We start from the raw sequence: 16,707 nt of genomic DNA on the forward strand, positions 1-16,707 counted from the left end.
TTCATAGTCATAATTTTAAAATGGAATAATTTCAGCTTTATTACTAACACACAGATAGTAGTATCTGTACATGTTTATAAATAAATATACACATATTGGGAATACATGCCCAAATACCATTTACTCTTAGGTGCATAATCAAAAAAGGAAGACTGCCATTGCTTTCACCTGCTAAGTGGGTCTCCGAGCCCCTCTTGGGGCCCATGACTAGAGAGGAGCATGGTGGGTAAGACAATTGTGGGCTCCAGAGCCTGACCACCTGGGTTCAAGCTCCTGATCTGCCCCTTCCTAAGCTGCCTGACCTAGAGCAAGTGATTCACCATTCTGGCCTCAGCTTTCTCATCTGTATAACGAAAGTAATAGCAGCTGTGACTTCAGAGGACTGAGGTGAGGGATGCATGAGTTGACCCAGCTGAAACACTGAGAATGGTGCCCGGTACCCAGTAGGTGCTCAGTGAACGTGAGCTATGGTTATTGTCTACCCTGCCGCGCAAGTGGGGAAGTAGGTGCAGACAGCTGAAATGAGGTAATCATCATGAGTAGAGCTGAGATCCAGAGCTCGGTGGTTTTTCTGTTTTAAAAACAGAGACAGGGTCTGGCCATGTTGCCCAAGCTGGTCTTGAACTCCTGGGCTCAAGCTATCCTCCCACCTGGGCCTCCCAAAGTGCTGGGATTACAGGCGTGAGCCCCTGCTCCAGGCCCAGCACCGGGTTCTCGACCATAGCTGCACCTCGGAACTCTGAGCATTTCCTCCTCTGCAAGACGGCGTCAAGAGCGGCATGCAGGTCACGGCTCTTCCAGGAGGGAAGGAGGTCGCAGTCCGAAAGAAGGTGAGGTCTCGGTCACTGCTGTCCCTCCTCCCAAAGGGGCTTGGAGAGAAGTCCAAAGGCTCAAGAGAGTAGATGGCTATGGAACCAAGGCCCCGGGCGTACTGCCGACCCGGGAGCCACAGTGAGCCACCAGGAGCGGGACCGGCGCGCCCTCTAGTGGCGGGAGCAACCCCTGCAGGCAAGGGTCCCACATCCTGGAGGCAACTGAGGCACAGAGAACCGGCGACGCTCCCCCATGCCCACCTGACTTATAAGCGATATAGAGCCAGGATTTGAATCTTGCCACTCTGGCTCCATAGGCTGCACTCTTTCTCTCTGTTTCCAAAACCCCTCCCCTGCCGCAGAGAGCAGGGCTCTCGGAATCTTGGGCAGGACATTTTTTCTGGGTCTGGGCCCGTGCTCGGCCTTGCAGGACGGCGCGGCATCCTTGGCTCCCTCAATGACTGGGACGACCTAGTATGTCCCCATGCATATCCACCGCTCCCGGTGGGCATGACCATTTGAGAGTATCTGGAGGTCGCTTCCCATGCTCGTCCCGGTGCTCTCCTCCTGCCAGTGTCAGCCTTCTCTCAAACTCTCCTTTCTTTCTTGGTCAGATTCCCCCTCCCCCTCTCGGCCACAGACCCCTCCACCCCTCATCCCTCACCCCTCACCCCAAGCTTCTTCACATCCAAACAGACCCCGGAAAAACAAAGGCGAGGGTGTCAGGGATTCAGCCACTTCCCGTCAGACTCAGTAGTGCCGGATTGGGGTACTGGGGGTTCTCGATGACCCCGGGCCCGAACTTGAGCTCCAGGAAGCGGCGGTAGTTGTTGGGCGCCTGCGCCACGAAGCCGGCAAAGGGCAGGGGCACCAGCGGCTGCAGGAAGTGCTCGGGGAACTCCACATCCTGCCGGTGGTCCAGCCAGGTGTCCTTAGTCATGACGCCGTTGCGGGGGTAGAAGGGCCACAGGTCCACGTGCAGGTGGTTGCTTTCGCTGTACTGCACGCGGAAAAAGTCGCCCTCAACCGCCTTCTCCCATACGAAGCCGCGCTCATCCACCACCGAGCCGGCCTCGGCCCCCCGCAGCTGCTCGCAGTTGCCCACATCCTCCAAGTAGATGCCCAGGTCCACGTCGTAGTCCCACGGGATGATGTCCCCGTGGCGGGCAGCTCCTAGCAGTGAGCCGCCCTCCAACCAGTAGCGCACGCCCGCGGCCTCCAGCACGCCCACCACGTAGCGGGCGGTCTCACGCAGCGCGCGCAGGCAGCAGGGCGGCGTCCAGCGGTCCTCGTAGAGGTAAGCGGGCGTATCACCTACAACGGTCCCAAAACAGCGCGTGGTCTCCTTGTTGCAGCCAAACCACTCTAGCCGCCCGCCCTCCCAGCTCACCAGGCGGATGCCCAGTGCGCGGAGCAGCGCCGCCCGCCGAGTGCGCCCCTCGCGCTCCGCCTTCCAGCGCGCGTGGGCCGTGGCCAGCGGGGTCTGGTGCGCTGCTGCGAAGGTCAAGTCCAGCAGCTGCACCGCCCAGCCGCGAAGGGAGGTCTGCAGGAAGAGGCTGGTGCCCACCGGCCGGGCCAGGGGCGCCGAGAGGTTGAAGAGGTCGCGGGCACGCAGGAGCACCACTGCGTCTCCGTCCAGGGCGTCGCAGCGGGGAGCGGCGGGGGCTGCGCCATAGCGGGCGGTCCACTCCCGCACGCTGACGTTCAGGGCCAGGCACCGGGCAGGGTTGGCCGTAGCGACGGGGGCAGCCACTAGGCGTGCGTTTCCCGCGCGGAGCGCCTCCACCATGCGCTCCAGCTGGCCCGGTGCCTCAGCCCGCGTCCCATCAGGTACCAGGGCCACAAACTCGGTGGTCACGTAGGTCTCCGGGCGCGAGGCCGAGGCTGGCCGGTCCAGGGCGGGCTGCAGTAACGCTAGACGAACGTTGGGGATGCGGGGCAGGGCCAGGGGCGGGTAGGGGAGTGTGTCGGCTGCCACCACCACGGGCTGGGCCGGGTCTTGCTGCAGGAAGGAGTCCACCAGCTCAGGCACTGCGTTGTCAAATGCCTCAAACTCCCTCACCAGGACGGTGACGTGGGGGCCGGCAGCAGAGGCACGGCGTGGGCCCCGGGCCCTGGAGTTCCTAGGCTGGTGCTGCAGCCATGAGACATAGAAGAGGACCAGAAGGTTGAGGGTGATGGCGGCTGCCAGGGCAGCCTGGCAGCGGGTGAGCCGCATGGGGCCGAAGTCTGGGGCTAGCAGGGCCTCCGGGGCATCCTGGGGAGGAGGACGAAAGGGAAGGCTGCAGCTGATTGTCAGAACCCCCTCCCCCCCACCTTCTGCCACCCTCAGCCTTGCCCCTTTCCCCAGCTCTTTCTCAATTCCCCTTCTTTTTCTTATTTGGCTTCAGGTTTGACTTCCCCTCCTCCAGGAAGCACTTCCTGACCTCCCAGGCTGGGTCATGCACCATCTCTGGGTGCCCTCACCCCCTTGGGTTCCCCCACCGCAGCCTGACCGCTCTTAAGCCATCAGTGCTGGGGAAAAGCGTGTGTCTCTACCAGCTTTCAAGACCCAGGAGGGCGGGACCTGAGCCTGGCTGGGTCCCCAAAACCGAAACAGAGCCAGATACACATTAGGTGCTGGATACTTTTTTTTTTTTCTTAAAGTGAATCACCTTCCCTTCATTCAGTGCCACTCTCTGCCTATTCTCTGTCAGCTTATTCAGATTCAGGCTCAGTTATAAACACCCTAGCCCCATTCCCACTCTCATCTCCCTCTCTACCATTCCCTCCTCCAGGAAGCCACCCCATCTCCTCCTCCCTGCCCCCAAACACCCTGGCCCTGGCTCCAGAATGAGGCTGATGCCACAGCCCTCAAGCCCCTTCCCTGCCACCTCGTCACTTCCCCAAATCCTGTGCCATCCCATCATCTCCCTGACGCTCAGCCTGACAGCTCTGGTTTTGCATGAAAGGCCAGAAATGATCTTATTTTTTAAAAATTAGAATTATCCCAATTTTAAAATATTGGCTACTAAGATTTTTTTTTTTTTTTAAAAGAGTGGGTCAAACGAATAGAAACAAGTAGAATGACAGGAGCCAAGGGGCAGTTGGGAGTTGTTTGATGGGTACAGAGTTTCAGTTTGGGAAGATAAAAAGGTCCTCGAGGTTTGCTGGTACATCAGTGTGGATGCACCTCATATTTTAGGATGGTACATTTAATGTTATATATATTTTATTAGAATTAAAAAAAATTTTTTTAAAGCAGGGTGCTGGAAAAAAAAAATCATACCAGGCACGGTGGGTGGCTCATGCCTGTGATGTCAGAACTTTGGGAGGACAAGGCGGGTGGCTCACCTGAGGTCAGGAGTTTGAGACCAGCCTGGCCAATATGGTGAAACTCCTTCACTACTAAAAATACAGAAATTAGCCAGGTGTGAGGGCGGACGCCTATGATCCCAGCTACTCAGGAAGCTGAGGTAGGAGAATCACTTGAATCCAGGAGGTGGAGGTTGTAGTGAGCCGAGATTGCACTCGAGCGTGAGCAACAGAGCAAGGCTCCATCTAAATAAATAAATAAATGAAAAACAAAATGAAAGTGGGGTGGGCTGGGTGACTCACACTTGTGATCCCAGCAATTTGGGAGGCCAAGGGAGGAGGACCACTCGAACCTGGGAGGTGGAGGTTGCAGTGAGCCGAGATGGCACCATTGCACTCTAGCCTGGGTGACAGAGCGAGGCCCCATCTCGGGGGGAAAAAAAAAGAAAAGTAAAAGTGGGGAGGTGGGGACAGGTATAGTGACTCACGCCTGAGATCCCAGCAATTTGAGAGGCCAAGGCAGGAGGATCACTTGAGTCCAGGAGTTCAAGATCAACCTAGGTAACATAGGGAGCGCTCATCTCTACAAAAAATAAGAAGTTAGCTAGGTGTGGTGCTGCTCACCTGTGGTCCTAGCCACTCAGGACGCTGAGGTGGGGGGATGGCTTGAGCCAGGATCATGCCACTGTACTCAACCTGGACGAGAGTAAGACCATCTCAAAAAACCCAACAACAACTAAAAAGTGGGTTGGCTTGCATTAAAAGAGGCTGCCAACCAGGACACTCCACTCCACATTCACCGGCCACACCCTCAAGCAAGACCTAGATGGCGCTGTCTCCTTGTCCCCATCACGACTTTGAAAATGTGGCTGGCCGGTCTCCAGCATAGGTGGCGTGGCTCTGGGTTCCAAGCAGATGCTCAAATAGTTTCCCCATGAAGGCTTTTTGCACGTTTCTGCCCTTCCTGGAGAGAAGGGACGTCCAGCTAACCTTCCTATGTCCTCAATCCTCTGGCTCCTCCTCCCCATTTCCATAGCTCCATCGTCAATCAGGGCCACCCACATTCCATCCAACCTCCCCCGGATCTCCCGCCAGAGGAGTCTTCCTAAAGCACGAGCTGGGCCTCTCCTTCCCCTGCTCTGAGCTTGCCATGGCTCCCCAGTGCCCAGGGGAGAAAGTGGACACTTCTTCTGCCATTCCCCTTGTCTGTCCGCCATTCCACCATCATCTCTTGCCAGGCTTCCGCCAACCTGTATGCTTACATCACCATGAACATTTTCGCAAACTGCTCTTACTTCTTTTTCTTTTTTTGAGATGGAGTCTCCCTCTGTCCCCCACGCTGGAGTGCAGTGGCCGGATCTTATCTCATTGCAACCTCTGCCTCCCAGGTTCAAGCGATTCTCCTGCCTTAGCCTCCTGAGTAGGTGGGACTGTAGGCCCATGCCATCATGCCCAGCTGATTATTATATTTTTAGTAGAGATGGGGTTTCACCATGTTGGCCAGGCTGGTCTCAAACTCCTGACCTCAAGTGAGCCGACCATCTTGGTCTCTCAAAGTGCTGGGATTACAGGCACGAGCCACTGCACCCAACCACTAATCTTGATTTTTTTAAGTTAAAAACTTTTTTTTTTTTCTTTTTTAAAGGGACAGGGTCTTGCTCTGCTGTCCAGGCTTGAGTGGAGTGGTGCAATCACGGCTCACTGCAGCCTTGGATTCCTGGGTTCAACCCATCCTCCTGCCTCAGCCTCCCGAGTAGCTGGGACTACAGGCGTACACCACTGTGCCTGGCTAATGTTTTAAACACATTTTTGTGGAGACTGGCTCCCACTATGTTGCCTAGACTGGCCTCAAACTCCTGACCTCTATTGATCCTCCCGTCTCAGCCTCCCAAAGTGTCAGGATTAGAGGTGTGAGTCACCATGCCCAGTCCTTTCTAACCTTCAGAATCTTGGAATTGCTTTCCGGACCTTAGATTGATCCTTTGATTTGCTGAACTCCTGCAACACGCCAGGCTCTGTTCTAGGCACTGGAGATAAGAGCAGCACTCAGAGATAAACGGCATCCCCACCCCTTGTGGAGTTCATTAGTGCGGGGGCAGGAACCTTTGCAACCACAGAAGCTTAAGCCCTCAAAAATCTTAAAATCTTAGAGTTTAGGCCAGGCATGGTGGCTCATGCCCATAATCCCAACACTTTGGGAGACTGAGGCAGGCAGATCACGAGGTCACGAGTTCAAGATCAGCCTAGCCAACATGGTGAAACCCTATCTCTACTAAAAATACAAAAATTAGCTGGGCATGGTGGCATGTGCCTATTATCCCAGCTATTCAGGAGGCTCAGGCAGGGGAATTGCTTAAACTAGGACCCGGGAGGCAGAGGTTGCAATGAGCCGAGATCAAGCCACTATACTCCAGCCTGGGCTATGGAGCAAGACTCTGTCTGAAAAAAGAAAAAAAAAAAAAAAAAAGATAGGGAACCTGGACTGGGTGTGGTGGCTCACTCCTGTAATCTTAGCACTATGGGAAGCTGAGGCAGGAGGATCACTTAAGCTCAGTAGTTCAAGACTAGCCTGGGCAATGTAGTGAAACCCTGTCTCTACAAAAAAAAAAAAAAAAAAAAAAAAAAAAAAAATTAGCCAGGCGTGGTGGTATCTCCCTGTGGTCTCAGCTACTTGGGAGGGAAGCTGAGGTGAGAGGGTCCCTTGAGCCCAGGAGTTCGAGGCTGTGGTGAGCTGTGATCCAGCCGCTGCACTCCAGCCTGGGTGACAGAGCGAGACCCTGTCTCAGGACAGAAAGCTAGGAACCTCTGGCCCAGAGATGGGGGAAGGAAGCAGAGATCAGAACCTAGTCTCTGCTTTCGAGGCCCTGGATCTGGCCACACTGTCTGACTCTGGGCTGGCCAGGAGGTACCCGGCAGGGCAGAGGACAGCAGCCAGGTCCTGGCGACCCTCAGGCCCACCCCAGCCCTTGGCTCTTGCAGAGCAGACACCAGCGGGTTTGATGGCCAGATGAGGCGGTGCCGCCTGCTGGTGAGGGTCTGAGACAACTGAGGTGGGGAAAGGAATCCTCGAGTACCCTGATAAGGTCATCCACACCTCACCACCTCTAAGGACTACAAACCCCTTTGTTGGGGCAAAGTAGATGCAATGATTTTGAAGGTCAGAATGTTCTACATTTTTCCGAATCGGGAGGATAATAATAACAATTCTAGCAGCTTCCCACGTGCCAAGCCCTGTTCTAAGCATTTTATCCGTATTCACTTGCTTAATCCTTATGCTATGATCACATTTAAAAATGGAAACCAGCCGGCGTGGGGCTCATGTCTGTGATCCCAGCACTTTGGGAGGCGAAAGCTGGGAGAGATTGCTTGAGCCTGGGAGTTTGAGACCAGCATGGACTGGTAAGACCCCGTCTCTACAAAAAAAAATTTTAAAATTAGCCGGGCATGGTGGCGTGCAGCTGTAGTCCCAGCTACTCTGGAGGCTGAAGTGGGAGGATTACTTGAGCCCAGGAGGCAGAGGTTGCAGTGAGTCGAGACTACACCACTGCACTGCAGCCTGGGTGACAGACTGAGACCCTGTCTCAAAAAATGAAAATAAAAAAGGAAGAAACAGAGCCACAGAGAGTTAAAGTCTCTTATTCAAAGGCACACAATGGGAAGTAGTAGACCCAAGAGTTGATCCAACAAACTGGTTACAGTGTCATGCTTTAAACCAACAAACGTTGCTTTCTATCTTAGGTTCTTTTGGAAGCCTGTACTCTCAGGCCATCTTTGGTGAGCCTTCCCCAGCCCTAACCTCACAGGTGCTTTCAAACCTTGACTATGGCACATTAATAAATTAATTCAACTCAGTAACTCAACAAACTCAAGTATTCTTTGTGGCAGACCCTGCGTTTTGAGGATACACAATGAATGAGGTACTCATTAGGTCAGCCCTCCAGAAGACAGAAAGATTGACAGGGCCAAGTGTGGTGGCTCACACCTGTAGTCTCAGTACTTTGGGAGGCCCAGGCAGGTGGATCACCTGAGGTCAGGAGTTCCAGACCAGCCCAGGCAACATGGTGAAACCCCCCTCTACCAAAATATACAATAATGAGCTGGGCGTGGTGGTGCACACCTATAATCTGAGCTACTGGAGAGGCTGAGGTGGGAGAATCGCTTGAACCCGGGAGATGGAGGTTGCAGTGAGCTGAGATTGCGCCACTGCGCTCTGTCCTGTGCCAGACCCTGTCTCAAAAAAAAAAAAAAAAAAATGACAAAACCACACAACTTACAGACAGGGCAGGAGACCAGCAGAGGGTGCGAGAGAGAAACCCGGGACTTGCTTTAGAAATGGTGATCAGAGGCCAGGCGCAGGGGCTCACGCCTGTAATCCCAGCACTTTGGGAGGCTGAGGCAGGTGGATCACCTGAGGTCGGGCATTCAAGACCAGCCTGATCAACATGGAGAAACCCCGTCTCTACTAAAAACACAAAAAAATTTGCTAGGCGTGGTGGTGCGTGCCTGTAATCCCAGCTACTCGGGAGGCTGAGGCAGGAGAATTGCTTTAACATGGGAGGCGGAGGTTGCGGTGAGCTGAGACCCCACCATTGCACTACAGCCTGGGCAACAAGAGCGAAACTCTGTCTCAGAAAACAAACAAACAAACAAACAAAGAAATGGTGGTCAGAGACGAAGAGGACAGGGAGGCTGAGTGCGTGTCTCTCCAGTCCCCACAGAACAAGGTAAATGAATCCAAATTCTCTTCAGGCTTTGGGTTCACTGAGCCTGAGCTCTGATCCGCCCTGAGCCTCAGTCCCTGCATCTGCAGAACTGGGATGTGATAGGTAGAAAAGAACGAGATGCGTGGGAAGGCCTTAGGGAATGAGGGGAGGGCAGTTTCCATGAGAGCGCGGGGGACACTAGGGACGGCTTACCTCCTAGGTTGCAGGCTGGGGGAGTTCCAGGAGGGCAGTTCCAGCCCAGCTGAGCTGCACTCCTGAGTCGAGAGGAACCAGAAAACCCCAAATCAGCCATTTCCGCACAATAGAGCACAATTTCATCTTATCTACAAAAGTGGTAAGAGAAAGGTCAGGGAATCCTTTCTCTTGAAGTCCCATAATCTCGAGCACTACATGGAGTGTCTCCGGAGTGGGGTGGGGTGAATGGGAGGGATGTCAGTTATTATAGCAACCTATAAGCATCCCTCTAGCATGAATGTGTCCAGAAAAGGTAGGGCTAGAAGCCGACAGATGTTACCATGACAACCCCCTCCCTAGACACACTGCGCCCCTGAGAGACAATCTTAAAACATTCCCTACTTGGTTGGGCTTGGTACCTAGGGTCACTGGAAGGGGACTGCTCTATGACCATAGTAACCAGGCCTTGACCTTGCCTGTTTCTCACCTGCGGGAGGATGGTCCAGGCCTTGTAACCATAGCAACCGCCCCTCCGCTGAGCATCTCCTCCTCTAAATAAAAACACCAGGTTGGTTTGGTGAATGGGCTCTCACGATGGGAAAGGGAAGACGGTTACCATGGTAATGCCATCTAGGTAGCTGTGGGGGAGAGGCTGGGGTCCTTTCTACCTGAGTGCTAGATGGGAGGGTGGTTGCCACAGCAGTCGATGAGGGTAGGAGCAGAAGGACCACCAGGGACTTAGGTTACCTTAGCAACCTTCTCCTGGTGCAGAGTCCGACGAGTTTTGGGGTTCCATAACATCAAAGATGTAAGGGAGGGGCAGACGGGCCCCCACCGCTGGGGAAGGGTTACCATGACAATCGACCTGGCCAGGAATCAGAGAGGATGGGGCCACTGCTGGTTGCCCGTTCTCTCACGGTAACAGTAATCGTCCAGGAGAGTGGTGTTTGGGTGGGGAAGGGGTAAGGCTCTTTCTCCCGGACGAAGTGGAAGGAGGGGGTCACAAAGCGGCCCCTTCCTCAGTCTCACTTCAGGGAGGGCAACCGTCGCGCGGAGCCTGGGTCTCCCTCGCCCTCCTCGGGGCGCGATCTCCCTCGCGCCGCCCCCTGCGTGGGCGCGCTCGCCTTCGGGGTCGACCGGGTGGGCGAGGCTCGCCCCCGACCTCGCGCTCGCAGCCGTCCCCCCTTCCCACCGTCCCCCTCCGGGCGCGCGCGCGGGGTTGGCGGTGGGGGGGGGGGTGGTTGGCGCGGCCGCGCAGGCGCGCGAGGCAGAGCGGGCGCGCGGGCCGGCCCCGGGGCCTCCATGATGGAGGAGCGAGCGGCCGCCGCGGTCGCCGCCGCCGCCTCCTCCTGCCGTCCGCTCGGCTCAGGCGCGGGCCCTGGCCCCACTGGGGCGGCCCCGGCCTCTGCCCCTGCCCCTGGGCCGGGTCCGGCAGGTAAAGGAGGTGGCGGCGGAGGCAGCCCCGGGCCCACGGCGGGCCCGGAGCCCCTGAGCCTGCCGGGGATCCTGCACTTTATCCAGCACGAGTGGGCGCGCTTTGAAGCCGAGAAAGCCCGCTGGGAGGCCGAGCGCGCGGAGTTACAGGTGAGCGCCGCCCCGGGACCCCCGAACCCCCACCCGGCCCGGCCCGGCCCGGCCTCACCCGCCGCCGCCGCCGCCGCCGCCGCCGCCGCCGCCATCTTGGAGCAATGGCCGCCGGGACGGCTGTGGGGGGGTGGCGGGAGGGGACCGCGACGGTCCCGGAGGGCGAGTGAGGGGCCGTCCGAGGGGTGTCCTGAGGGCACCCCGGAGTAGGAAGGGACCGGGACGGCCCGAGGTGGAAGTGGAGGGACAAGGAGGTGGGACGGATCACCGGGACCGGCTAGAAGTGGGACTGGGACTGGGACTGAGCGCGCCGGCAGCGGGGCCCCTGAGAGAGGCGACTCGGGGCATGGAGGGGAGCCTAAGATAACTGGGGAAAGGGTGTGGAGAGAAGCCGGAGGCGTCTGGGAAAGACCTGAGTGGTTTCTTGTGGGAGTGAGCAGAAGCTCTCCGGGTGCCGAGGGACTCCCGACCCGACCCCGGCCCCAGCCAGGTGCAGGTTGGAGGTGGGAGTGTCCGGGGGGGGGGTCCTTGGGACCCGATGGGAATGAGAGCGGGTCCTGACGGGGAACCGGGAGGAGTTAGGGAGAGGAAGTCCGGGAGCCTGGGATGGGTGTGTTTCGAGCGACTGGACAGTGGACGTGGAAGGATGGCTGTTGAGGACCCTAGGAATGGGAGGAGGGTTTCGAGGGGTCCGGGATGAAGGTGTGTGCCCTCCCCTCTGAGGAGGAAACTTTGGGGGATCCCGGGTATGAGTGGCTGCACAGTGCAGTGAAAGGATCCTTAGAGTGGAAATGTGGACAGTACAGGGATGTGCCCTAGGAGCCTTGGGTGGGAGAGCTTGAGAGGGGAAGTCCCACTTTGGGGGTGTCCAGGAGTGGGTGCGATGGCACTGAGATGGGACGTGTGTGTAGGATGTAGGTAGAGAGGCCTGAATTGGAGTGTAGGGGGGTCAGGCATGTCCAGTATGGAGGTGAGGAGTCCTGATATGGCGCCAATGAGGACAAGTCAGGGGGCTACCCTGGGGTGGTGCTTTTAGTGGGGAGAATTTTGTAGAACTGGAAGGTAACAAGAGGAGGCATCTCAGAGGGAACGAGGCAGGGCGGGGTGGGGGTGTTTGGAGATGGAGATGTTTGTGGAAGTCCTGGGAATAGACCCCCGTGGTTTGTGGGGTAGCTTGGGACAGGCATGTGCTCCTGACTGATACATGGAAGAGTCTGAGGAGTTGGGCTGGGGTTTGTGACCTTGCAGGATGTCGGGTCCTTTGGCAGTGACTGTCTGGAGGACGGTGGAGATGTGAGGATTTGAAGGGATCAGGAATAGCCCGCTGGAAGTCTAAGGATTCTTGGACTGAGGTGTTATTAGCAGAAATTGTCAATCATCGCTTGTAGCAGCCCACCATTCCCCTTCTGAATTGCCGTTTTCCCTCTAGTGAAGTTGGTACCCAAATAAATAACTGAGGAGAATTTTGACCATAGGGACTGGGTGTGGTGGCTCACGCCTGTAATCCCAGCACTTGGGGAGGCCGAGGTGGGAGCATCCCTTGAGCCCAGGAGTTCAAGGCCAGCCTGACCAACATAGCAAGACCCCGTCTCTACGAAAAAATACAAAAATTAGCCAGGTGTGGTGACGTGTGCCTATAGTCCCAGCTACTCAGGAGGGTGAGGTGGGAGGATCGCTTGAACCCCAGAGGTTGAGGCTGTAGTGAGTCATGATTGCACCACTGCACTCCAGCCTGGGTGAAAGAGTGAGAGCCTGTCTCCAAACAACAACAACAACAAAAAGCATTTTTGTCAATAGGATGAGTAAAGACCCTCCAGTAACTCCCCCTGCCCTCATTTGCCATGGCTGAGGCTTGAGGCTGGGGTGGGAGCAGAATCCTTATGTAACCGCTCTCACTTCTGTCCCCCTCTCTACTTCCGAACTCTTTCCCAGCATACATCTCGTTAGATCTTCTCAGTGCCCCATGATGTAGGCAGAGCCAGTGTTATTACCTCACTTAGCGGTAAAGATACCAGCTGCAAGCTGTCATACGAGCTGTTGTTGAATTCTTGCAGCATTCTGGGAGAGTAAATGATATTCCCCCTTGCCTTAAAAAAAAAAAAATAATCACAAGAGGAAATGGAGGTTTTGAGAGGGTAAGTGATTTATCTAGGATCCCAGCAATTGAGCAGAAATCATGCAGTGGCATGATTTCAGCTTATTGCAACCACTGTCTCCAAGGTTCAAGTGATTCTCCTGCCTCAGCCTCTGGAGTAGCTGGAATTACAGGCATGTACTACCATGCCTGGCTGGTTTTTGTATTTTTAGTAGAGACAGGGTTTTGCCATGTTGGCCAGGCTGGTTTCGAACTCCTGGCCTCAAGTGATCCACCTGCCTCGGCCTCCCAAAGTGCTGGGATTACAGGCGTGAGCCACTGTGCCTGGCCATCTGTTACATTAGTAAACATTCAAACATCTCAGACGGGTGCGTGTGTGTGAATGTATATATACATATATACATGTGAGTGAAAAAGGAACGTTCCCTCCCTTCGTCCCTTTCCCGCTCTTCTCTCCTGAGAAAGAAGAGTGATCGTGCCTGTGTAATAGATGAACTGCTGTGTGTACATTTTGTGACTTTCACATAATAATAATGTGTTGTGGTTGGCCGGGCGCGGTGGCTCAAGCCTGTAATCCCAGCACTTTGGGAGGCCGAGGCGGGTGGATCACGAGGTCGAGAGATAGAGACCATCCTGGTCAACATGGTGAAACCCCGTATCTACTAAAAATACAAAAAATTAGCTGGGCATGGTGGCGTGTGCCTGTAATCCCAGCTACTCAGGAGGCTGAGGCAGGAGAATTGCCTGAACCCAGGAGGCGGAGGTTGCGGTGAGCCGAGATCGCGCCATTGCACTCCAGCCTGGGTAACAAGGGCGAAACTCCGTCTCAAAAAAAAAAAAAAAAAAAATGTGTTGTGGTTTTCCTTTCGTGTCAGCACAGAGAACTCTTATTATTTTTCATAGCTGCATAGCATCCCACGGGATGGCCAAACCGTAGCCGATTGGGTTCGACCCTGGTTTGTGGACTTTGAGATTTTTTTCTAGTTTTTCCCCAGCAGACATGGCTGCAGTGAATACCACTTATTCCTGTGCGAGTATGAAGCAGAACGGATGGGTGGAATAGTAGAGAGGATGTGTTTATGAAACGGTGATTGACTCTCCACATTGACACCCCCCCACCCCATTTACTCTCCCATCAGCAGCACCTCTTTTACGCACCCTTACTCCACACTTAAGCGCTGATAGACAGAGTGATTGCCCCTGTGAGAACCCTTAAGACCTTGGCAGTGTCAGGTTTTCCTGATGAACTCTGAATAACTTCTCCAAAGAGCTGGATACAGCTGCTCCTAGCAGAAGACTTCTCGTGCGCCCGTGCTTGGTACACGTGTGTTGAATGGCAGAGGATGCAGCCCCTCAGGAGGTCCTGCCAGCAGGCACCATAAGTTTAGAGCAGGAAGGCGCCAGAGCTGCAGTCTGGTAATGAGTAGGCATTTGCCAAGTGGGGAATTCTGAGAAGCAGGTGATGTGGTTTCTGCCCATCCCAAACTTCCAGGCTGGCAGAGGAAGCTCCTTCATGCAGGGAACCGCAGAGCTATAAATGTCATGCACAGTTGATTGTGTGGCTCTGCCCATGTTCCGTGGCACCTCTGAGAGGGGAAGCTTTTCGAGCATGCGAGGGACCTTTTAATGAGAGATCTGAACTGGAGATTCATATAGGAGCAGTGACAGGGAGCTGTGGTGAGTGCGGTGCCGGCAGAGAATGTGTGGAGCTGTCTGCTCCCCACTCCAGCTTCCTGGGGGCTCATCCCTGCCAGCAGCTGCTGAAGCTTGGGAAGAAGGCCCTTAGGAGATGCAGGGCTAGATGGCACAAAACGGGAACGCCTCCCAGGGAGCTCAGGCAGGAAGCAGTGAATTCGGAGAGGCATCAGCTCCTGCGAGGACTGCATTGCTAGGACTTCTCCCAAGCCTTTAGATGTTGCCTTGCTGGGAATAGCTTGAGGGGCAGAGAGGCAGGAGCTGCCAGGTATCAGAAGGTTTTGGGGGCTCCGCGACTGTGGCCAGAGGGAATGGCAGTGGGTGGATGTGGTGAGCGGTGGTGAACAGTACTTCCAGATCCTGGAAGGCCCCCCACAACCCTTGGCCCTTGCAGACCAGGCAGCCAGTGGGGGCTGCTGGCGTTTGCAGCGAGGGAGAGACTGACTGGCCACCGAGGCTTCCTGCTTTTGGTGGATTTTATCTCCCTGAGACACTCCAACCACATCTTTCTGGTTCTCTTTCCAGAGGCACTGGGAAGGGGACAGCAAAGCAGTGTGGGTGGCAGAGACCCTTGCGTCCTCTTTAGCGGGAGGGAGACCGTCACGGCTCGATGAGGCATCAGGGGGATGAAGGGGAAGCTGAGCCAGTGAGAGGTCTGGGTGGGCTGCCCTGCTCTGCCTCCTGCCCCCACAGATAGACCACCACTGTGTCTGCTGCCTCCATCCTAGTCCAGGCCCCTGCTGTTCCGTTCTGGGATTTCTAGGACTGCCCCCTTCCGTGACAGGGGTCTCTGTGTCCAGCTCTGCCACCTCCTGCTCCCTTTAGGCAGTTTTCTGTGTTTTAGCTGGGGCTGCCTTCGTGCCATGTGAATTGGTTCCCTCTCTGCTTGAAACCCTTCCGTGGCTTCTCCGTGTTCCCTCTGCTGGGCCTCTGCACTTCTCCAACTGCCCTCGCTGAGCCTTTCACATGTTCTGAAGCAGCCATCCTTGCCTTTTTAGCGTTCCTTAGCCCATTCCGCAGCTCATGTCTGTCCTCTGCCAGCAGGGCCCTCCCCTGCCCTTGCTAACTTCTCTTCAGCCTCAGGCCTTAGCTGAACTGTCGCTTCTTGTCCCTCCTCCCATAGCGTCCTTCACTCCTGCAACAGGGTCCTAGTCACGTTGTGTGTGAGTTGCTGCTCATGCCTGTCTCCTGCACAGGACTGAGTCCTGTGGGGGCAGGAACCACGTGGCTCCTCTGTTATTCCCCAGTGCCTTACTGGGGCACCCGACACAAGTGGGCAGTCACCAAACCGTGGTGGGTGTTGACCGGAGGTGTAGGCTCCCGGCAGGCTGGACTGCCCCTGAGAGGTTGAAGGATCGATTATCAGAGCCCGGGAGGGTGGGGAGGAGAGCGAGGAGAAAAGTCAGGACTTGACTTTGGTGGTCAGTCTACCTCTCCTTACAGCTTCTCCAGTGATTCAGAGAGTAGATTTGGGGGACCTAGAAGATATACAAAGGACAGAAACGCTTCAGAGATGTTGATGTCACATAAGTAGTTTTCCTGTGTGGCCTCGGGTGTTTATATAGATATGTGTTGATAAAAAATGTTAAGAGGGAAAACCATTCTTATTCTCCAAGCGGACAGATGAGGTTTCTTCTCTATAAAGTAACTCGTGACGTGTGTTTCTTTTTTTTTTTGAGACAGAGTCTCGCTATGTCGCCAAGCTGGAGTGCAGTGGCATGATCTCAGCTCACTGCAGCCTCTCCCTCCCAGGTTCAAGTGATTCTCCTGCCTCAGCCTCCCAAGTAGCTGGGACTACAAGTGTGCACCACCACGCCTGGCTGAGTTTTTTGTATTTCTAGTAGAGACGGGGTTTCACCATGTTGGCCAGGCTGGTCTCGAACTACTGACGTCAAGTCATCTGTCCACCTCAGCCTCCCAAAGTGCTGTGATTACAGGCGTGAGCCACTGTGCCCGGCCAATCTACAGACATTTCTCATTCATCTGGGGTCTCCAAGGGATCCTACCTCCCCTAAGGAACTGGGCCCATTTTGGTGTTGTGAAAAATGGACAGGGAGAATAAAAATGATGAGGGAGGTAGAAGCTGGCATTTGTTAGCTAAACTCTGCCAGGCATTGGACCAAGCAGAGCCTGGCACATGAGGGAAGGGCACTCTTAGGAGTCTCATTTTCTAGAGGGGCAAATGGAGGCTCAGAAGGCCGATGACCTTCCTAAAATCACGTGGCAAGTTAAGTGTCTAAGTTGGGCCTGGAGCTCTGACTGTCCTGGGATGGAATGGTGGAGTGCTTGGGGAGAAGCCAGGGATGAGCCCTGGGCCAGGGCTTTGGCA

General features: G+C 55.3%; 2 protein-coding genes across 14 annotated transcripts in view; one reads left to right on the plus strand and one right to left on the minus strand.

Moving 5' to 3' along the window:
- On the minus strand, nt 1-10,702 carry FKRP (fukutin related protein). Of its 12 annotated transcripts, none has more exons than XM_074386152.1 (5): nt 10,647-10,702; nt 9,492-9,555; nt 9,023-9,153; nt 4,731-4,802; nt 1-3,069 (listed from the first exon to the last, which is right to left on the minus strand). In XM_074386152.1, the coding sequence occupies exons 4-5, from the start codon at nt 4,785-4,787 to the stop codon at nt 1,543-1,545; spliced, it is 1,584 nt and encodes a 527-aa protein (XP_074242253.1). In that variant the 5' UTR covers nt 4,788-4,802; nt 9,023-9,153; nt 9,492-9,555; nt 10,647-10,702; the 3' UTR covers nt 1-1,542. The 12 variants fall into 12 exon arrangements, with proteins under 12 accessions (XP_074242253.1, XP_074242250.1, XP_074242255.1 ...); XM_074386149.1 differs by having other exon boundaries at nt 9,492-9,869; nt 10,647-10,665; XM_074386154.1 differs by lacking the exon at nt 9,492-9,555 and having other exon boundaries at nt 9,023-9,084.
- The window catches only part of STRN4 (striatin 4), a 25,729-nt gene continuing 19,279 nt past the window's right edge, over nt 10,258-16,707 (plus strand). For both annotated transcript variants that reach the window (XM_039466517.2, XM_039466518.2), the window contains exon 1: nt 10,258-10,588. In XM_039466517.2, coding sequence (XP_039322451.1) covers nt 10,307-10,588 — 282 coding nt within the window. In that variant the 5' untranslated portion in view covers nt 10,258-10,306. The remainder of the gene's footprint in view (nt 10,589-16,707) is intronic.

Source organism: Saimiri boliviensis, chromosome 14, assembly GCF_048565385.1.
Source record: "Saimiri boliviensis isolate mSaiBol1 chromosome 14, mSaiBol1.pri, whole genome shotgun sequence".
NCBI classification, from domain to species: domain Eukaryota; kingdom Metazoa; phylum Chordata; class Mammalia; order Primates; family Cebidae; genus Saimiri; species Saimiri boliviensis.